This window comes from Pseudonaja textilis, chromosome 2 (genome assembly GCF_049901715.1).
Source record: "Pseudonaja textilis isolate UNSWEBS1 chromosome 2, rPseTex1.2, whole genome shotgun sequence".
Taxonomy (NCBI): Eukaryota; Metazoa; Chordata; class Lepidosauria; order Squamata; family Elapidae; genus Pseudonaja; species Pseudonaja textilis.
In genome coordinates, this window is record NC_141991.1 from 152019955 (window position 1) to 152042529 (window position 22575).

General features: G+C 41.5%; 2 protein-coding genes and 1 pseudogene across 16 annotated transcripts in view; 2 read left to right on the forward strand and 1 right to left on the reverse strand.

Annotated features, from left to right (window-relative positions):
• The window catches only part of PRKCSH (PRKCSH beta subunit of glucosidase II), a 40515-nt gene extending 27595 nt beyond the window's left edge, over nucleotides 1–12920 (reverse strand). For 2 of the 15 annotated variants that reach the window (XM_087925964.1, XM_087925955.1), the window contains exons 1-9: nucleotides 12585–12753; nucleotides 9475–9594; nucleotides 8893–9005; nucleotides 7792–7908; nucleotides 6636–6731; nucleotides 6485–6542; nucleotides 5039–5156; nucleotides 4178–4307; nucleotides 210–294 (exon numbers count right to left, since the gene is read on the reverse strand). In XM_087925964.1, coding sequence (XP_087782090.1) covers nucleotides 210–294; nucleotides 4178–4307; nucleotides 5039–5156; nucleotides 6485–6542; nucleotides 6636–6731; nucleotides 7792–7908; nucleotides 8893–8980 — 692 coding nt within the window. In that variant the 5' untranslated portion in view covers nucleotides 8981–9005; nucleotides 9475–9594; nucleotides 12585–12753. Of the gene's footprint in view, nucleotides 1–209; nucleotides 295–4177; nucleotides 4308–5038; nucleotides 5157–6484; nucleotides 6543–6635; nucleotides 6732–7791; nucleotides 7909–8892; nucleotides 9006–9474; nucleotides 9595–11211; nucleotides 11365–12012; nucleotides 12079–12375 lie in introns of those variants that run through there. The other 13 variants (XM_087925966.1, XM_087925961.1, XM_087925967.1 and 10 more) reach the window with 11 other exon arrangements.
• A 105-nt stretch (nucleotides 12921–13025) lies between these two features.
• ODAD3 (outer dynein arm docking complex subunit 3) overlaps nucleotides 13026–22575 on the forward strand; it is a 33005-nt gene continuing 23455 nt past the window's right edge. The window contains exons 1-3 of the mRNA XM_026716792.2: nucleotides 13026–13477; nucleotides 14744–14865; nucleotides 16196–16273. Of these exons, the coding sequence (XP_026572577.1) occupies nucleotides 13396–13477; nucleotides 14744–14865; nucleotides 16196–16273 (282 nt within the window). The 5' untranslated portion in view covers nucleotides 13026–13395. The remainder of the gene's footprint in view (nucleotides 13478–14743; nucleotides 14866–16195; nucleotides 16274–22575) is intronic.
• LOC148127177 (uncharacterized) lies at nucleotides 19139–20760 on the forward strand (annotated as a pseudogene).

Here is a 22575-nt window from a genome sequence, read left to right on the forward strand (position 1 = left end):
GGAAGTGCTCAGTAGTATTCAAAAATTAGAATTATTGCAAGGATTGGTTCACATGACTTAGTTTATTTAAAGAGAAAGCATTCTTTGCGAAAGTGGCAATGGATGCTCCCCAAAGGAATGGTAGAATTGGACACAAGTGGAATAGAATAACTGCTCTTAATCCAAATACCCAAAAATTCCACCATTGAAAAATGTCATATTAGACTCACATTCCATCTGTGTTATCATCCAATTTATGAAAAGCCTCTTCCGCTTTGGCTTGATCCTGTGCTGCTTTTTCAGCTGCGTTCTTTTCTATTGAAAAGCAGATACATAATTTATTTTAAAGACAACATCTTAGAGTGAAGTACACCACAAAGCAGCCCACTCTGTCTCTGTAGATGATAGCCACAGCTGCCGGTGAAACATCAAGATAACAGAAAACTAGACCATACCCTAAAGTTCATTACTGCTTGAATTTACAGAATAGCTTTCCAATTTCTAAACACCACCATTAAGCTATCAAAATATCAGCATCCTCCTAAATTCATAATCATTCCCTAAAAAAGGTACAACTGACAACTGGCCACTTAGCAACAGTTCAAAGCTTACAACAGACTCCAAAAGGTGACTTATGATTAGATTAGAAATTCTGACATCTCTGCCAAACAATAGATTCACTTTACAACTGGAACGTCACTTAGGGTTGTAAAAAGGTTGTAAAATCATGCACAGTCATCTGCTGAGCTACTTTATGACTGTTGTGATTTATGACCAAAATTATAAGTTCAATTACAGTTGTAAGTCGAGGACTATCTGTACTTCCATAACAGCTAGAGATATACACTTCATCTTTGCTATTATTTTGAATATTAAGAGGTATCCAAGAACACACATATCACCTGTGTACTATGCAAAATCACAAGAGTCAGAGGTCTGCCCAGCATTTGTTTTTCACTTATCCCTTGCTTAAGTCATGACATAGTAATGTAAAGTCATTTGAGGATTATAAACTTCTCTCCCACAGCCCTGTCAAATCTGAGATGAAACTAGTTGATATAGAAAGTAGAGACCTAAGTATAAAAAATAAATTAAAATGTAACCAATGGTTAATACTGAGTCTAAATTATTTCTGTCTATCCATACTCAAGAAAATTCAGTTGTCCTTAATTATTAATTGCCTGATTTTGCCACTCAAAAGCTGAAAACCTTGTGTATTAAATATTTTAAAAATATTTTACAACACTTTTACAACACTTAAGGAAAATATTCTGCAGAGCTCTAAATACTACTGCAGTTCTTAAGCACTGGTCAAAAAACTCACATTTTTAAGTAGCTTAATGGATCCCTAAAAATTATATGAAATTCTGCTTCCTCTCAACTCCAGCTAACATTTTCCTTGTTAAGAATTCTGTGTTATTTCCTTAAGCTGGTATTATGCTGGTTTGTAATCAAAACTAAAAATGTAAAAGCAACCCTTGACAGAGGCCAAGATGAGTTCAGTCCAGCACTCTATTTCTAGTATGGCCAGAATAAGATATATATAATACTGATTCTGGTTTTCTCCTGCATAAAATTGGAAGTATCTAGGCGACGTTTCGATGAAGTCCCATTCATCATCTTCAGGCTTGTGTCTTCGGCTTTATGCTTCTCGGAGTAATGTGAGCTTGCAGCTGCTTCTTCCTTTTAACTGCCAGTGGGGTGTGACTTGATTGGGTGGGGGCTTGGCTGTGTTCTGATTGGGTGGGGAGTGTTATCATTGGAACCCCCACCCAATCAGAACACAGCCAAGTCCCCACCCAATCAAGTCACACCCCCATTAGCAGCTAAAAGGAAGAAGCAGCTGCAAGCTCACATTACTCCGAGAAGCACAAAACCGAAGACACAAGCCTGAAGATGATGAATGAGACTTCATCGAAACGTCGCCTAGATACTTCCAATTTTACGTGGGAGAAAACCTGAATAACAAAAGATCCACATACAAATACCCACGAAAACCTCAGAAAACGTATGTATGTGTGTATGTATATATGTATGCATGTATGTATGTTATTCAGCTTTGTTTGGGTATTTTCCCTCGTCATTATAGTTGTGCTTTTAAAGCTGTAGCAACCTTTCAGCAGACTCTCATCTGCCATCATCAGGCTTCTGTATAGTGACTCACAGACGAACACTATACAGAAGCCTGATGATGGCAGAAGATTCTGCCGAAACATTGCTACAACTTTAAAAGCACAACTATAATGATGTGGGAAAATACCCGAACAAAGCTGAATACTATACACATAAATACCTGCGAAAACTTAAGAAAACAAATATATATATATATGTTTTCTTAAGTTTTCGCGGGTACTTACATGTATGGCATTCAGCTTTGTTCGGGTATTTTCCCACGTCATTGTAGTTGTGCTTTTAAAGTTGTAGCAATGTTTCGGCAGAGTCTCATCTGCCATCATCAGGCTTCTGTATAGTGTTCATCTGTAAGTCAGACTTTTACAGTGGTTTCAGATTTAAATTTGGGGCAGCCTATTGCTGTGCCAGAATGGTTTTTTCTTCATCCTGATTGGTTGGGAGTCTTGGTCTGTGTTTATTGGTCTTGGAGTTTGCTGTGTTCTGCTTGATTGGTATTTCTAATATCTTCTGTCTGGTTTTTGGCTCTTTTTGTATCTTGATTGGCTGGCAACATTGTGTTACTTTATTGGAGGCCTTTAGTGCAGCTTGGCTCCAGGTAAATGGACGGTTATCATTAGTTAGGAAGCTAGGTTTCATCTGGGTGCCTGATTGGGGTGTGTTTGAGCTGGAGGTATCAGTGGGGATCTGTCTGTGCCCAGGTATTTGCCTGGCTTGTGGTGTGGAGATTTTTTTGTTTGTGAGCGCAAACTATGGTTAAGATACATCGATGACACATTTGTGATTTGGCCCCATGGAAAAGAAAACCTAAACAATTTCCTAACACCCCTAAACAGCACACACCTCAAAATCAAGTTCACCATGGAAACGGAAACAAACAAACAACTACCATTCTGGCACAGCAATAGGCTGCCCCAAATTTAAATCTGAAACCACTGTAAAAGTCTGACTCACAGATGAACACTATACAGAAGCCTGATGATGGCAGATGAGATTCTGCCGAAACGTTGCTACAACTTTAAAAGCACAACTACAATACGAGGGAAAATACCCGAACAAAGCTGAATGCCATACATGTAAGTACCCGCGAAAACTTAAGAAAACATATGTATATGTATATGTATGTATGTATGTGTGTGTGTGTGTGTGTATATATATATGTGTGTGTGTGTGTGTGTATATATATATATACATACACACACACAGTATATATACTGAATACCATATATATATACACAGTATTATATATATTTGATTAATATATGATTATATATAAATCAGATCATAAAGATGACCATTTTCCTGTACTATCAATATCATTATACAAGTGATATTTAGAAACATCCTATGCTAAGCTTCCCTTGTTAATGTGGGTTAAGCCAGTGTCCATGGCCAAATCTTGTAGCATGTAAGCTAAATCTTCCAGAACATATACCTAGACAAGAAGTTGCATTTGACTCTCCTGTAGTAAGAAAAGAAGAAAAAAATATCTCTGACACCCTTAGTCCAATCTAAGCATTTGGAGGGAAGGCTCAATTATGAACAAAGTAATCAAGATCCATCTTAAGAGTTATATCAAGCATCTTAGGTCTGGTTCCAAGAAAAAGAAATTTGGGGAGACTCAGACTGAAACAACAACTATAACAGTGGAATATGAAAAGGTTTGTTTAAAAATGCTTGGTTGTTTTGTTGGGGAGGAAAAGGCAATAAAATCAGTAACAGGGGATATAACAAAACGAAGTGTTCCAGAAACTGGACATTTTAGTCAATTCTTAAACATTTAATTTATCCTCTGGACCATGCCAATGCACCAGAACATTCAGCTTTGCACATCCCTAACAAGAAATGTAGCTTTCTGAACCAGATTCATACATCTGCCAATGTTTCCCCAAATCTCACAAATTTTCTCAGGCATCCTATCATTTCAGATGAGAAAAAACATCATTGTTTTCATTCCTTGCCATTCACTGTAGTTCTAACACAGACCACAATCTCCTTCATTCTTTTAAGAGGAAAGATGCTAATATTCAGTGTCATTAAATCCTTCAATAGAGTAACTCAGACTGACCTTCCCAGGCTTTCTGGTGGATATCTTTGGCCTCTTTTTCAGGTTTCTCAGCAGCTTCCTTTGCTAACCGTAGGGCCTCCACTTGTTCTTCCACAGAATTCTTACCCTCCTGTAATTCTGTTAGTTTTTTCTACAAAGAGAGGAAAGAAAAGGATTATCTGAATTTTGTCCAAATCCAAACAGCTTCATAGGAAAGCATTATAAATCTGTAACCAACTCCTGCTTGAATCCCAATTACCCGTCTTGCAAGATATGACAGATTTGTATGACAAAACAAATATGGTTGTATGTACTGTATGCATGTACCCATATATATGAGTTGGATTAAGAGTGAGTGACTGGCTGAGCCAGTCATTATCTCACTCCAATTCTCTTTACAAGGGAAAATAGGAGGAAGACACATTATAAATGTTCACCACTTTGAATTGTATCTATTTAAAAAAGTCAAAATAAAAATCTAAAAAAGGTGAAGAGAAATAGACAGAGGTAGACAATTGCTGAAAAACTACGTATTGACATATATGACATTACATGTTAATAATAAACATACATGTTCCACAATGTCCAGTTTAAAATGTATATGGACAATCAGCCCTAAGGACAATACAAAGTACAGAAAGACTCCAGAGTCTACTCAAGAATAGCGTGCGCTCCCAAATTTTCCTTATACAATCACGAAGTTTTTACTTTTCTTAGAGGAATATAAAAAAATATAAAAATATAAAAATATAAAAAACCAGTCTAAGAAGAACCATCACTTGGCTCCTCTCACCATGCCAAAAGTGCCTTGGCAAAAATTAAAATATCCAGTCTTACAGCCCCAGCTAGCAGTAAGCATTTTCTCCGCAGGCTACCTCTCACCTGTTTTTCTTCTTTTCTCTTACTTGCTTCTTCTATCAGGGCCTTCTTGATTTCAAAGCCTTCTCTGGCCACCTCAGCCATCTGCTTCAGTGCCTCTCGCTCCTTTCGGCCCATTTCTCTGCAAAGGGACAAGGGAATAGAATGCCAAGGTTTAGGATAAGATATTGTTCAACCATGGTATCTAGGATAGAAAGGAATTCTATCCTAGAAAAATCTGCACAAGTGAAAAATTCTGCATAAGTGTAGAGAATGGTATGGATGAAGAACACTGTCTAATAACTTGAAAGCTATTGTTGCTTTTCAAATTCATAAGCACGGCACATAATTCTGAACACCACATAGTAGTAAATAAGCTAAAAAGAGCAGTTATAAAGTTGGTATGCTGCAAAGCACATTCTGCAATTAATGTTTAAAAAAATCAACAGAAATCCTTAAAAAGCAAGCATTGCAGCTGGTTTTAGTCTAGTTCTATTTGAAAATGTGCCCAGATTTGCAAAATCTGAAAGAAAATTGGGAGTGGTAGATAGTATCTTGAGATGGAAAAACAACCTTACAAGTTCACCTGGTGGTAGCCAACATTTCCTTTCATAACCATTAGTAGCCACATTGTGAACAGACAACTCCCATGACAATTATGCAACCATCCATGGTGAAGTCTCAAGTTCTAGATCTTAAACTCTCTTATTACTCTCATAAAAAAACCATTTTACTTCTCAGCAGCAATTCCAAACTGGATTCTCAGTTCACAAGCAATTAATTACAAATTGCTCCATTAACTCCAGGATATGCCCGTATTACCAAATGGAGGGTAACTGAACTGGGGCAACAAAGTGGTTAGAATGCAGTGTTGCTGGCTGACTCTGCTCATTGCCAGGAGTTTAGTCCTGACTGACTCAAGGTTGATTCAACCTTCCATCTTTACGAGGTCAGTAAAATGAGGCCCTGGATTGTTAAGGCCAATATGCTAACGTTGTAAATCGTTCAGAGTGCTGTAAAGCAGAGTTCCCCAACATTTCCGGCTTTGCAGACTGATGGGGGTAGGGAGAAGAGAGAATGGTTCCACACAAGCGGCCAGAAGCACGTGCACACAGCTCCAACTGCACAAGAGGCATGCATTTGTGCCTACTGCTTACGCAAATGGCACACACATTCATCCACTGCTCGCCCAAGTGTAGAAGTGTGTGCATGCATGCGTGCTCTCTAGCCATTTCTGTGGCCCAGTTGCAATCCCCTCATGGCCCACAGGATGTGGAACCCTGCTGTAAAGTACTATGGAGCAGTATATAAATGTAAGTGATATTGCTATTACTAACCTGTTTAAGAAAAACTGTTCTAAATGCATCCCTCTCCCCTAAGTTAAATATTTGATAACTAGTACTTGAGTCTGCTTCTGAATCAGTCCTCTGAACAAAGAAGGGGCTTCTTCTAAAACAAGTAACATCTTACCTGCAGGTGTTTTCACACATTGTGCCACTGTTGTACTCATCAGTTGTATCACAGCAATCTAAGAGAGCAAGGAGAGAACTATTGGCATCTATCACTTGAGTTCTACCATTCAGAGCTAAACAATTCCTTCACAACAAGGAGCAATACTTACCGCAGATCCCATCATTGATACGGGAAGAGGGGATGTACATAGGACGGTATCCAGCATTGGAGCAATGGAAGCGGCCATTGGGACATGCAGCAGTTCCTGGGTAGAAAGACAAGACAGGTGTACGTTAACCAAAAGGGGGAAAGGGGTTGGGGAAGAGAAGAAAGCATAAATTAAGCCATGCAAGCTCTCTACTATACAGAGCTTGCATGTGTGGGTTAATTTATATTAATTTATTGTAAGGTAAAGGTTCCCCCGCGCATGCATGCTAGTTGTTTTCAGCTCTAGGAGGTGGTGCTCATCTCCGTTTTTAAGCTGAACAGCCAGCACTGTCCGAAGACATCTCCATGGTCATGTGGCCGCCATGACTAAACGCCGAAGGCACATGGAGCGCTGTTACCTTCCCACTAAAGTGGTCCCTATTTTTCTACTTGCAATTTTTATGTGCTTTCGAACTGCTAGGTTGGCAGAAGCTGGGACAAGTAATCGGAGCTCATTCCGTTACGTGGTGCTAGGGTTCAAACTGAGTAGTTCAAACTGATCGACAAGCTCAGTGTCTTAGCCACTGAGCCACCGCATCCCCTTTTAATTAATTTCTCCTAGCAATCACAATTTACTTGCTATTCATAAGGTGTCCAAAGGCTATGACAGTAAAACATATAAGAAACAAACTCTTGCATAAATTGAAGCAGTTTTTAAAGAACTTCTAGACATTTAAAAAATAAGACGAGTAACAGCAATTGATTTGGTTTCTATTAATTGGTAGATATAATATTGAATTTCATTTTATTCATTTTAATTTTTAATTTAAAAATTGTAATTTTTAATTACAATTATTTTTATCTTGGCCATCTGTGTCCTATTTTGCAGTGGGAAGCCACTTATTATCATCTACTTCATAAATATTACGGTTTTATGTCTGGATATCAAATTTTAAGAAAATCTTCAGATATTTGTGCTTAACTGCTTAAGCAATCTAATAAAATTAATGGGGATGGGACTGCTAGCAGCTTAGTTCCTGTCCCTTGTTAAAAGAGAGATACACATTGGTTGATGTGAGATGTAATACTAGCAAACATCCTTAGAGCAGTAATTACAAAAGATGGGACAGGAAAGGCAATATGTGCAAATAAGGCCAATTTAAATATGTCCCACTTACCTGGCTCATCTGAGCCATCTTTGCAATCACAGTAATCATCGTTGACTCTATCAAAGGATATTGTGGCAGAGCCATCAAGACAAGTGAATGATTTTGATTCGTCATAGAAGTGATGGTCTAAAAACAACAGACACACACACACACACTTGGGTTCAAGTAAGAAAAAATACTGAAAAAAAGATATGTCAATTTATAAAAGTATTCAGCATTTAATATTCCATGCTTAGTTAAGTCATTCCATAGCTTATGTCTATATAATTTATATTCTAAGTGACAAAAAAGATGCCAACCAGGAGGCAACTCCACTTCTGTACCTTACTGTTAGCATTCAAAACAAATCAGTATTGAGGGCAACAGGAAGTTGCATATCTAAACAAACTTCAAACACTGAATTGTTTTCTTTTAAGTAATTCATTTGCTTTAAATTTCTCTTCAGATGACCAGCTTTCTCTCTCATAGCTCCATTTTAAATCCAAGAAAACAAACACCAGACAGGGTTTCCTTATACAACATGGATGCAATCTTTTGATTTATAATGCAAAATTATAGACACGACGTGTTTCCAACCTCTGATTGTTAGAAATAATGAAACTGTTCAAGCGATACTTTGTAAGAAGAGATCAAACCTGCCATCTAAATGAATTGTTGTAAGTGGAGGACTACCTGTATTTCCAGTTGGTTTAATACAGGTAATCCTCTACAGGTAGTTCGCTTAGTGACCATTCAAAGTTACGACATCACTGAAAAAAGTGAGTTATGACCATTTTTCACACTTATGACTGTTGCAGCATACCCATGGTCATGTAATTTACATTCGGACACTTGATAACTGACTCACATTTATGACAGTTGCAGTGTCCCAGGGTCATGTGATTACTTTATGCAACCTTCTGACAAGCTAAGTCAATGGGGAAACCAGATCCACTTAACAATTGTGTTACTAATTTAACAATTGCAGTGATTTACTTAACAAGTGTGGCAAGAAAAGTGGTAAAAAGGGGCAAAACTCACTTAACAAATTTCTCACTTAGCAACATAAATTTTGGGCTCAATTGTGGTCATAAGTCGAGGACTACCTGTATTATCTGCTTGAAAACTCACTTGTTAGGGAGACCCCTCGTGGACGCTTCACTTCCACAGGATAAGCCAGGCCAGAAAGTGAGAGCAGCCCAAGACATAGAAGCAGCATAATGGAAGCTCAAAATCAGCAACTCCTGGAACAAAATGCAAAGGACTTGTTATTCTAGAAACTTCCTCTTGGTTGTACTAGTAATTTGATGCTTCACAGTTGTTTTTCATTTTAAATTTTGCAATATTTATAATTGCTTTTTATTTTGTTTGCCATCCAGAGCCACTTGTTGAGATGGGTGGCCCTATAAATTAAATAACTTTCCTGTTATTATGAATACATGGAGGAGGAAGATATAGAACATTCCTTCCTCCCATCCAATTTTATTTTAAATAAAACTCTCTATTAAGTTGCCCAAATTTTAGATAGGATCCTCATATGTGATTTATATTTTTTTCCATGCAGTCAAAAAATTCTATTAAGCTGATCTCCTAAGTAGCAATAGCAATAACACTTAGACTTATATATCGCTTTATAGTGCTTTACAGCCCTCTCAAAGTGGTTTATGGAGTTAGCATATTGCCCCCAACAATCTGGGTCCTCATTTTACCCACCTCGGAAGGATGGAAGGCTGAGTCAACCTTGAGCCTGGTGGGACTTGATCTGCCAAACTGCAGCAGGAGTAGCTTGCAGTACTGCACTCTAACTACTGCGCCACCGAGGCTCCTATGTACCTATAATGAAAGTCCAAAGATTTATTTTCAGTTTCTAATAGAATTGGTAAATACTTGTGTTCTTGACCAAGACTTGTATTTGTTTTGATATCACTTTTTATGACCCTATAACCTTCTAATTCAGGGTAAGGTCTGGGATATTGGATGGAGGTGAGCTTTTACTGGTCAGTGCCCTTCCTGTTGCCTATGCAGAGTTCCAGCAGATATTTTTTCTTTGCGTCCTAGGAGAGAAACATCTACCATTACCTAGGAATGAACTCTCCATCTTTCAAGTGGGACACAAGCGTTGTTATTACTAGATCACATTCTGAACATATTAAATCTATTCCAATGTGTCTACCTCTCACTTATGGTAATATCTCATCTCAAATATTCATTAAGGACTATCCCAAAACTGAACAAGAATATACATGAACCACTTAAGATAGCACCTCTGCTCTCCCAAATGGCCTCTACAACTATTAGATTACTCATTGTACCTGCCATAAGGATGCTAAGAAAGTTCCGTGTTCTGGACACAATATATCAAGGAACTCAGAATATGGGCAGCATCATAACACTAAGCATTTTTATGTAAATGTAAAGAAGAGCCTTTTTATCATTTATGGTGGATGTGTGATAAAGCAAAGAAATATTGGATCCATATCTTAATACAGAAAATTCTTACAGCAAATATAGAAAGAAAACCAGAGACTTTTCTTTTGGGTTTAATGGAACAAAATGTGGGGAAAAAATTCGGAACTCTGATGTTATGTATGTTGAGGGCAGCAAGACTACTCTATGCACAGAAATGGAAGGTCATCTTGATCACCACAAGGGATGAATGGCTACAAAAACTGATAGCAGAGATGGCTAAATTGACTGTTTTGACTAAAGAAAAAAAACACAAATACTTTATTTCTACTTGGAAACCACTTGCGGACCTTGTGTTTGAGGTGGAAAAAAATGAAACGTTGATTTTGGGATCTACAAATTAGATAAATTTGTTGTTATAGAAATGCCTAATTTATATTATTACAAAAAAGTAAAAAGTTGAGGGTTAATGCCTTACTACACTAAAGGAGTCAGAAGCCAATGCCTTTTTTTCTTTTTCCTTTGTTTTCCTCCACTATCTACTTCCCTTTTACTTTCCCCAATTTCCCTAATATTTACTTTTGTATTCTCTTTGTATACCATATTATAAATTAATAAAAACTATATTTAAAAAAATAAAACTAAGCATTTTATGGTTTTTCCTATGACAAGATGATGAAGGTGTTATGCCCAGAATAGAAATAACTAGGTGACACCACCATGGCAAATATAAGTTCTGGTGCCTAGGGACTGGGTATGGCTTCACATATTCTTCAACTTCCAAGAACTGACAAAGGATGTAGGGGAATTCTTCTTTTCCCTCAGTTCATCCTTTAAAATAAATCACATCAATAGCACACAAGATTCCTGCAAATAGCAATAGCACTTAGACTTAAATACTTACATACTCTCTGGCAGTTTACAATGTCAACATATTGCCTCCAACAATCCGGGTCCTCATTTTACTGACCTCGGAAGTCTGGGTCAACTTCAAGTCCCCTCAGATGTTAATCAAATGTTGATTATTCCCCTTCCCAAACTTACTGTGCAATACTTTGCTTGAAAATGTTCTTATATAGACAGTATTTATCCTACATGTTGAAACTTACAGTACAAGAACTTTAGCACTGTATTGTTTTCTGGAATTTCAGATCTCTACCGTTGATATTTCAATGAGACCACCAGATACCCTAGCAGCTGTTGGCTAAATCAGAATGTTTTAAAATGGTAAACCACTTCCTTAATGTGGCAAGAAAACTCTGCATAATAATTCCATGAAACTGGCAAGAGCTAAATTTCTCTCAAGAGACTTTATTGTTTTCCAAACCATCACACAAATGCAGCAACTGGTACAAATCAGAAACATACACCTCCCACATTCTGAGTTTAAAATTCTGCTATGATGATCATGACTTAACACAATCAAGATTCTACTTGCTTCCTATTACCAATTGCCATTTTGAAGTACAAATCCTCCATTTGGAGAATTAAATTACAATGCAATACTTCTGTCAAACTTTAATTATCTTCCACCTTCCTAATTAATAGTTTAACTATTGCTCGGTGTCTTGAAAAGTCCTGGATGCACCACCCAAAGAGTCATTTTGACCATTATACTGTTTCAAAATGAAACAGTAACTTGTCTAACACTAAAGTTCAGCATTTTAATTTCAATTTAAACTATCTTTGGGAAATTGAAAAACTGAAATCTCAATCTTTTTTTTAATCAGCTGAGATATGCCTTTTTATAATTTGAAATATCCTGTTAGGCACATAAAGCAAAAAAATAAACAATAGGAATGCCTCTCATTCGCGTTAGCCATTCTATTAAAAGGTTGAGCTCACCCAAAGCTATGCTTTTAGGAACTAAGATTTAAGTGTTCATTGATTTGTTGTAGTAAAATGACCCTTTGTACCTAAAGGGCAAAGAGTCAACAATTAAGTACTGCTCTATGTTAGTCGAATGCACTTTGGATAGGTTTTCTAAACTTTAAGAGTGAACCTGAATATTTTTTTTTTGTAGTACAGACCTTCACCTTAATTCGTACTGAAACGAGGAGCGTACATTAAAGGAACAATGGCTAATTATCTCAGCCATTCCTAATCTAGAGCCCCCCAGACGTGCCCATACTGTCCACGGAGGATGAAAGCCACAAAACAAGAGATCAGAACAGCAGCGGCAGGTTAAGGAAAGCTGGGTAAGCTTACAAAGTGTGAACGCGATGCGGTTCTGCCCTTTAATCCAACGGGCTCTCCACCTACGTGGCGACTGACTAGGACACCGAGAGCCAAGCAGAGGGGCAACCCCAATAGCGCTCCGCGTTTTCCCTCTCCCCGGGAAATCTCCCCCCACCCCCCGCAGCCTCCGACAGGCGCGGCCCTACCCGTGAATGCGCCAACCCCGCCGCCCTCCTTACCCGCCTCCCGCCGAAACTCTCGTGGAAAAAGGTCCCAAGACCCACCGCCTCGAAACCGGAAGTAAGTTATGAAATATCCGCTCCAAAGCGTGCAGAGGGGGTGGGGACCTTAAATGGCCTTTTCTCCCAGTCACCGTTTTGATTTCGGCTTTCCTTCGTGACCATCATAAGAGTGGCGGAAGTGCCTTGCTTTCCGTCCATGCTGCCACGAGACACGATTGGCCAAGGCTGCAGTTTGCCTTTTATTTGTTGCTTGTTCCACGTGGGAAATGAAATATTTCCATTCCATCTCCTGCGTGACACAATAATTAATAAACTTGGGCTTTATTATCCCCCTGTGTGAGGATTGCGAGGGGTACTTCCGGCGGGTGCTAGGAGAGTTTGACCTTTTTCCCGTCGTGCCCTGCAGAACTCGCCCCTTCCACCAATGAGCGCTTTGCATCGGAAGTGGTTGTCATGGAGACACATCTAGGCGCAAGGATGCTGATGGGCAAGTGAGCTGCGGCCGCCGACAAAGGGCGCGGGGAAAGCCTGGAAGAGCGGTAGCGGCCTTTGTAGAAGGCCAAGGGGAGAGGGTTGTAAGACTTCTCAGGCCGAAGCACCATTTGCTGTCAAGTGTGTCTGTATGCGGGTGGTAACTTCATTTTCCTTCTCAGTGCACCCCCTGTTTAGCCCTCTGCACCCGAAAAATTACCCCCAGGCTCTGCCTATTGTTATCTCAGGAAGGCCGGGTGGAACCACGCTGGTGTTTTGTCTCCTGTCCACTTGATCTTTTCTGATTCTACACCCTCTCACCACCATCACTGCTGTCATGCCAGTAACACATCTGGAAGGAATAAAGCCCCCTATTCATGAGCAGATATCGGAGCTGCAAAGCAAGATTCAGCTTCTAGGTAAGGGGTGCTGAAAATATAGAGGGTGAGAGGAAAAGGATTGTGATAATTAAGGAGGGAAGAGGCGTTTCAGATTCAATTTGATCAGAGGTCTCCAAACTTGGCAACTTTAAGACTTGTGGACCAACTCCCAGCATAGCTGGCTGGAGAATTCTGGGAGTTGGTCCACAAGTCTTAAAGTTGCCAAGTTTGGGGACCCCTGGATTAGATTAACAGAGTTAGAAGGGACCTTGTAGGTCATTTAGTCCAACCTGTCCCCCAAGCAGGAGACCCTACACCATTTCTGACAGATGGCAGTCCAATCTCTTCTTGAAAGCCTCCAGTGATGAAGCTCCCACAACTTCCGAAGGAAAGCTGTTCCATTGGTTGATTGTTCTCACTGTCAGAAAGTTTCTGATAATGAGTTGCTATAAAGAAGGGCACAAGTAGTTTCATTCATTCTTAGGATGAATAGGCTTTTGCTAGGCTTAGGGTGCTTTGCTCAGTCCTTCAAATTAAACACACTCAATTGAATTTAACGAGAATTTGATGATAATACGGTTTTGTATAAACAATCCCCATAAAGATGAGAAAGGCGTTGTAAGATCTTATCACAGTCATACTTTTATTGTTGTCAAGTCCAATTAGACACACGGAGTCACAGGGAAATAGCAATAGCACTTAGACTTCTATACCACTTCACACTGCTTTACAGCCCTCTCTAAGCAGTTTACAGAGTCAGCGTATTGCCCCCAACAATCTGGGTCCTCATTTTACCGACCTCGGAAGAATGGAAGGCTGAATACAGTATTCTCTGTATTCATTATAATGTTCCGATAGTATCAGTCTAACTAAAGTTAGCAAAATATATTCAATTTAATTTATTTTTAATGGAATATGGAATTAGTGAAAGTGCTTGGGAGATATTTCTGCTCTGGTCAATGGATGATTGCCTTACAATATCATACCATACATAATTCCTATTTTCTTTCATGGAAATGTTATGTAAAAGCTCACATGTCTTCAGGCTTGAAGTGTAGAGATGAACATAGTTTCAAAATCTCATTTTCTACAGATAAAGAAAATATAAATTCATATAGAAAGAAATTCTATCATCAGAGTTGTACTTCTGATTTACAGCATTAATTCTTCGTATTAGTGGCATATTATGCAATTTCATTTAAAATTAACAACATATCAGTTTGGAACTATTTGGCTTTGTTGGCTTTTTTCAATGAACCAATAACTACTTGATCAGCAGTATGGTTTCATTTCTGCTCATTACAGAAGGTGACCGGAAAGCTTTCTATGAGAATTCCCAATGGAACATCAAGAAGAACAAGGAGTCAATTTTGCGGTTAAGGCAGGAGAATAAGAAATTGCATCAAAGGCTGGCAGACCTCCTAGCGGTAAGCTTTGTGCCTTCTACTGTCCTGTCTCACTAAGCCCTTGTCAAATCATAATCATCACTTTTCCCTGTCTTTGAAATTGTTTCTCTTTTCTCATTGGTTCCTACAATATGACATTGGAAAAGAAAAATATAGAGACTCTAATTTCATCTTCTCTTGGTAGAATATATTTACGATCTCTGCTTATTCCGTTTGGGCTGCTCTGTTCAATAGCAATAGCAATAGCATTTATACTTATATATCTCTTCATAGTGCTTTACAGCCCTCTCTAAGCAGTTTTCAGATTCAGCATATTGCCCTCCAACAATCTGGGTCCTCATCGGATAGGTTTTCTAAAACAGTTTGCTATGCTTACTACCTCCTCTCTTCAGGGAAAATTATTTTTCAGTTTTGCCAGATTGAAACATGTCACTGGCGAGTTCATTTGTCAAGCACCGTAACTTCTGATTTCACTATAAATATGCAGATATCAGAGTGGCAAAAATCCCAATAAGCATGAAATGGCAAAGAGAATCAGAATGCAAAAAACTGTTTCTTGGCATCTGACGTTTGTATGTTTCTACTCAGATCTGGTAGCTTAATGCAAGTGGCTGTTCCTGTTACTTTTGGAATATTGTAACAGCTCTTTGTCTTTGTATGTCTGTGTGTCTATGCTTCTGTGTGTATGTCTGCATTTGTATTCTAAAAGTGACAGGAACAGCTATTTGCCTTTATTCCTTGTATTTTTAGAAATATCGTCGTGTAGTGTAGTGTAGTGTAGTATAGTATAGTACAGTATAGTAAATCTAAAAAAATAAATTCTGTGATAAAGAAAAATAAAATCAGAGTTACAGCTTACAACATTATTAAAAACATGTTCGTTTTACATTGTATCTGATTGGCTTGCTTGTCACTTAATAACACCAATGCTTCTTTCTTAATGCTGCTCTAGCAAGATTTATTATAAGTATATAGTATTTAACAGAAAATTGTATGTTAAGCCTTTTCTGTATCTTCTGCATTTTTTATGTTAGGAAAGAAAGAAGGAAGGAAGGCAGCAGAGTACTGAAAGGGTCTGTTGCTTATGTCCTTCTCTCATCCCTTATTTACCCATGAGCTGGCTTCAGGGGTTATATAAAGCTATAATCCGATTTACTTGTTTTTGGTCTTATTTGATATATGGACCCACTCACTGTGGTTTAGGATTATGGCTGAACCAGACTACCAATTCCTATTCAATGAAAATTAATACTGAAATCCAGCCAATAATGGTATTTCTTTTTCAAAAATTTGGATTTAGATTACCTTCAGATAATGACTATAATTGTTTTGGGATGTTGTTTTTTTCCAGGGAGAAGAAAAAGTAATTAAGGCTGCATTCCAAGAACATCCAACTGAACAAGGAGCTGTGAAAAATAAAACTGGGGAGGTAATTGATCATTCAAACATTTCTGAAATTCATTGCTAATTTTTTTTAAAAAACCTGGCATTTAGGGAGTTGGGATTACAGAGTTAAAGAAGTCTGAGAATTCTGGGCTAACTCAAGTTAGCATGCCTCTACTCCAGGGGTGGGAAACTATGGCTCTTTTATGACTTGTGGACTTCAACTCCCAGAATTCTACTCTAATTAATACCATAGGACATATTTCTCAAAATGTGCATAGAATTCAAGCCTAAAATGGAATTTAAGGTTAGGTTATTCACAAAAAAGATCAAATCCCAGGGCTATAGAATACAAGATTATGCTTTTGAATTAGACTACCATATGCCTGGTAATATTTTTGACCATATGAACTCCAAAACTCCAAATTCAACAAACAATAATCAGGGTAGAGGATATTATCATACCCATCAATTTTGAATGATTTGTGCTTTCAGTTTGTTTCTACATTATATGATAGTTTTAACTTTAAAATGTCTACTTGATAGCCCATTTTAAAGTCCACTTTATACTTTATGAATTTGTTGATTGGTAAAAATAGGTAAGTGTTGTGACTCGGAGGTTTGAGCCTGCTCTTTTAGAGGACAGACTTGGATAATGAGGAAGAGGAGGATTTGGCTCTGAGGTTTGAGCCTGCTTTGTTAGAGGATTTGGAATTGCCTTCCTCCCCAAGACTTTCCTCTTCGGCAAGTCCTTCCTCCCTGGTTGTGCCTCAGGTGTCGGCAGATAACCAGGAGGGCGTATCAGAGCCTCTGGCTGAGGAATGTTGGTTTGATGCGAGGCAAAGATGCAGGAAAAAGCGTGAGATGCAACGTAGAAAGAAAGGACAAATCAGAGACTGAGATGAGAGACTGACACGCCCCACAGGGAATAAAAGTGGTTGTGTTAGCTCTGGGTTCTTGTTTGGGACAATGTGTTAATTTAGTGAGAGAAGCTTCTGCATTTTCCTGTGTGTGGCATCAGCTTGTGATTTATGCTTCCTTATCAGACTTGGCAGACAGCTGGCATGAGACTGCCAAGAATGTTTTCGGATTAAGGAATTTAACCCTGTAATTACCGGACTTGCCTGCTTATTTGTGTTTCAGTTGGAAATTTGGACTTATTACTTTGTTTGTACAGGTGAGACATAACATTTTTGTCCCGAACCTTAACAAAAGCCATCTTTTGACCAAGATGGATCAACAGCAGCAGCAGCAGCTTAATCAGCTGCAAAACGATAACCAAGTTTTGCAGCAGCAAGTTACTCAGCTGATTAATCAACTCACTCTGCTGCAGGCTCGAGCTGCTCCTCCTGCCCCTCCCTGTAGAAACTGCTCGGTAGCTTTGCCGGATAAGTTCTCTGGGCAGCCTGAAATGTTCCCGGCTTTCATGGGACAGTGCCAATTGTTTATGGCTCTGAGGCCGGAGGATTTTCCTGATGACCGGGCTCGGGTGGGGTTTGTAATCAGCCTTCTGTCAGGTTTGGCCACTCCTTTATTAGTGCAAGACAGTCCATTGCTAATGGACTATCAGGGGTTTTGGCATCACCTAAGACTAATGTATGAGGACCCCATACGGGCTCAGACAGCAGCCAGACACCTGAAGGAACTTCGCCAGGGTAAACGTCCCTTGCAGGAATTCATTTCCGAATTTCGCCTGCTCTGTTTGGACTCTGCGTGGAACGATGCGGCTTTAATGGACGCTTTCCAGGATGGCCTGTCGGAGGACATACAGGACGAATTGGTTCACGTGGAGCCGGCCCCGACCCTCGACGCTCTGGTGGTGCAATGCTTACGCATTGATGCCCGACTACAATGTCGCAAGACTCGACGCCCCGTTCCGGAGCAGCCATCCACCTTAATGCCACAGCACCCTGTACAACCAGCGCCCTGGGTCTCCCACAGTGCCGTGGCCATGGCCGAGGAGCCGATGGAGTTGGGTGCGGTCCGACCTCGTTTGACGGCCCAAGAATGCACATGGAGTCTCCAGGGAGGCTTATGCCTGTATTGTGGGGGGCCTGGACATTTTGCAAATTCTTGTTCTGTTCAACGACGGGGAGCACGCAGGCCTGTGCCCGAATCTAGACTTGATCAGTCGGGGAAACAAGGTCAGTACGGCATTGGGGAAACTCTAGGCCAGACACGTATCAACCAACCACTCGAAGTAGTGGAGGTGGACTCTGGACCCCCTCGACATTTACTTCTAGACACTCGGATTTTCTTGCCGTCCCGGTCGGAGTGGATTCCTGCAATTGCGTTGGTGGACTCGGGGGCTACGACCAGTTTTATGGATCAGGCCTTTGCAACTCATTTTGATGTCCCCTTGGTTGCGGTGGAGCCTCCAATCAAGGTGGAAACGATTGATGGGCGGGAACTTCGTGCTGGGCCCATTCGTTTCACTACCCAGCCGTTGTGCCTGGTCATTGGGGACCACGAGGAGGCGATTAGTTTTTACATCACAGCAGACCTCTGTCTTCCCTTGGTCCTTGAAATGGCCTGGTTACGGTTACACGATCCTCGGATGGCATGGACGCAGAACGCCATTTCGTTCCCGAGTCTCCAGTGCGTGGACCATTTACAACACACCTGTGCTGGCTAGGACATCACCGCCCCCGCCATCTCCGTACCTCCTGAACTCTCCGATTTCTCCGATGTATTTAGTGAGAAGGAGGCGGATCGGTTACCCCCGCATCAACCCTATGACTGTCCCGTGGACCTTCTGCCCGATGCCCCACTATCCAAGGGACACCTGTATTCTATGTCTGAGCCCGAATTGGCCGCCCTTCGTGATTTCTTGGAAAAGAATTTGGCCCGGGGGTTTATCCGGCCGTCGTCGTTTTGCTCCCATTCTTTTCGTTAAAAAGAAGACGGGAGACTTGCGCTTGTGCTGTGATTACCGCCGGTTGAATGCCATTACGGTGCAGAATAGTTATCCCTTGCCATTCATTCCAGAGTTGATGGAGCGGTTACGGGAGGCTACTGTCTTCACCAAGCTCGATCTTCGAGGGGCCTACAACCTGGTGTGGATGCGAGAGAGGGACGAATGGAAGATGGCATTTGGCACCTGATACGGCCATTTTGAATACACCGTGATGCCGTTTGGGTTGACCAATGCCCCCACGGTCTTCCAGCACCTGATGAACTACGTGTTCCGGGACATGCTCAATCGGTTCGTGGTGGTGTACCTGGACGACATTTTGATTTATTCCAGGTCCAGGGACAACCATATTCAACAAGTTTGTCAGGTATTACAACGTCTTCGGGAGCATCAACTCTATGCGAAGCTGGAGAAATGCCTCTTTTTCCAGACTTCCATAGAGTTCTTGGGGCACATCATCTCTCCCGAAGGCATTGCCATGGACCCGCGTAAAGTGGAGGCTTTGTGTTGTTGGGAACCCCCTCATCGAGTGAAAGACATTCAACGTCTCTTGGGGTTCACTAATTATTATCGGACCTTCATCCCAGGTTTTGCTAAGCTGACGGATCCCATCACTCAGCTCCTTAGAAAGAAGGTCCCGTTCCAGTGGGGGGCCCCGCAGCAACAGGCCTTTGAGGCTCTCAAGAAGGCCTTCGTCGCAGAACCTATCCTGAAGCATCCTGATCCACATTGTCTGTTTGTGGTGGAGACGGATGCGTCCAATGTGGCTATTGGGGCTGTTTTGCTGCAAGCCCCAGTGGATGGCGCCCCTCTTTTTCCTTGCGCTTACTAATCTCGGAAACTCACTCTTTCCGAGCGCAACTATACTATCTGGGAAAAAGAGTTGCTGGCTATCAAGGCTGCGTTTGAGACCTGGCGACATCATCTTGAGGGGGCCCGGCACAAGGTGGAGGTTCGGACGGATCATCGTAATTTAGAGCACTTGTCCACTGCGAGGAAGTTGAACCAGCGACAGATTCGGTGGTCGTTGTTCTTTGCCCGGTTCAACTTTTTTGTGACTTATATCCCCAGTGGTCAAAATCAGAGAGCAGATGCCCTGTCCTGTAAAGCTGAGTACCTTTGTCCCGAGGACCCTCTTCCTCCACGTACCGTGCTGCCACCGGAATCTTTGGCCATTATCCAGGAACCGGTGGATTTGCGGACTCGGATATGAGAGGCGCAGCGCTTAGACACTTGGTCGCAGCAGAGAATGGGGGAAATTGGACCTGACTCCCCATGGACTTTGGAGGAGGGCTTACTATGACATCGGGGCTGGTTGTATGTGCCCACGAGGACACTTAGAGCCCTTATTATGACTCAATGTCACGACAACCCTGCTGCCAGACATTTTGGGTTTTTTAAGACCCTTCATCTTGTCACACGGAGTTTTTGGTGGCCTTGAGTCCGGCATGATGCCTGTGCCTATGTCGTGTCCTGTGTACCGTGCCGGCAAGCGAAAGCCGCGACGGGTGCGCCTCCTGGTCTTCTTCAACCACTGCCGACTCCGGACAGACCATGGGGGGCAATTTCCATGGACTTCTTAACATATTTGCCCTCTTCGTCGGGATATACGACAGTGCTCATGGTGGATGACATGTTAACCAAGATGGCCCACTTAATCCCCTGTCGGAAGTTACCATCGGCTCGTACTACTGCCCAGTTATTTTTGCAACATGTGTTCCATCTACATGGTCTGCCGGACAGGTAGTTTCGGATCACGGTGTTCAGTTTACTGCTCAATTCTGGAAGAGCCTAATGATCGCGTTACAGGTACAGGTGTGCTTGGCGTCGGCGCACCATCCAGAGACTGATGGTGGGATGGAGAAGGTGATTGGTATCCTCACCCAATATTTAAGATGTTTTGTCAACCACCGACAGAACGATTGGCTGACTTATCTCCCTCTGGCGGAGTTTGCCTTCAACAACTCCCAGCACATGTACACTCACATGATACCTTTTTACGCGAATGTGGGTTACCATCCAAGGTTTTTCCCATTGTCGATCTTGGATTCCCCGGTTCCTGAGACGCGAGACTTCTTGTCAGAACTGCATTGGGTTCACCAATTGATTTCACAGCAATTAGAACAGGCTAAGGAAGACTATAAAAGGTTTGCGGATTGTTCGCGCCAGGCGACGCCTCCGCTGGCTGTGGGAGACAGGGTGTGGTTATCCACGAAGCATCTACGGGTCGATCGTCCGATTAAGAAGTTGGACCATCGCTTCATCGGTCCCTTCCCTATCGAGGTGGTCATCAATCCCATTGCTTATCGGCTCACCCTACCGCGCTCCATGCACATTCATCCTGTCTTTCACCATTCCCTTCTGGTTCCTGACGCACCTTGGTGTGCTCTCCGTTCTCCCACTGTTACGGTTCCTCCACCTGTACCCGGTGATGATCCCGCTGCTTACGACACGGTGGTCAGCATTCGGGATTCTCGCTGGCTGAAAGGATGGTTTCAATACTTCGTCGAGAGGCTAGGAGATGGACCGGAGGTTCTTTCTTGGGTGGATGCTTCCACGGTTCACGCCCCGGACCTTATCCAGAGATTCCATGCACAGTTCCCATTGAAACCACGTCCTGATCGTCAGACTCGGGGGAAGGGCCCTGCGGTGAGGGATAGTGTTGTGACTCAGAGGTTTGAGCCTGCTCTGTTAGACGACACAGACTTGGATAATGAGGAAGAGGAGGATTTGGCTCTGAGGTTTGAGCCTGCTTTGTTAGAGGAAACAGACTTGGACAATGAGGAAGAGGAGGATTTGGCTCTGAGGTTTGAGCCTGCTTTGTTAGAGGATTTGGAATTGCCTTCCTCCCCAAGACTTTCCTCTTCGGCAAGTCCTTCCTCCCTGGTTGTGCCTCAGGTGTCGGCAGATAACCAGGAGGGCGTATCAGAGCCTCTGGCTGAGGAATGTTGGTTTGATGCGAGGCAAAGATGCAGGAAAAAGCGTGAGATGCAACGTAGAAAGAAAGGACAAATCAGAGACTGAGATGAGACTGACACGCCCACAGGGAATAAAAGTGGTTGTGTTAGCTCTGGGTTCTTGTTCGGGACAATGTGTTAATTTAGTGAGAGAAGCTTCTGCATTTTCCTGTGTGTGGCGTCAGCTTGTGATTTATGCTTCCTTATCGGACTTGGCAGACAGCTGGCGTGAGACTGCCAAGAATGTTTTCGGATTAAGGAATTTAACCCTGTAATTACCGGACTTGCCTGCTTATTTGTGTTTCAGTTGGAAATTTGGACTTATTACTTTGTTTGTACAGGTGAGACATAACAGGTAAGTATCTTGCTTTTAGAGATAAGCAGAAAGCAAATAATTTCAGTAATGGCATTCTATTTTTTGAGTCATTCTTCCTAGTACACTGGGGAGATGCCAATACTGGCACCTTTGAAGCCTTT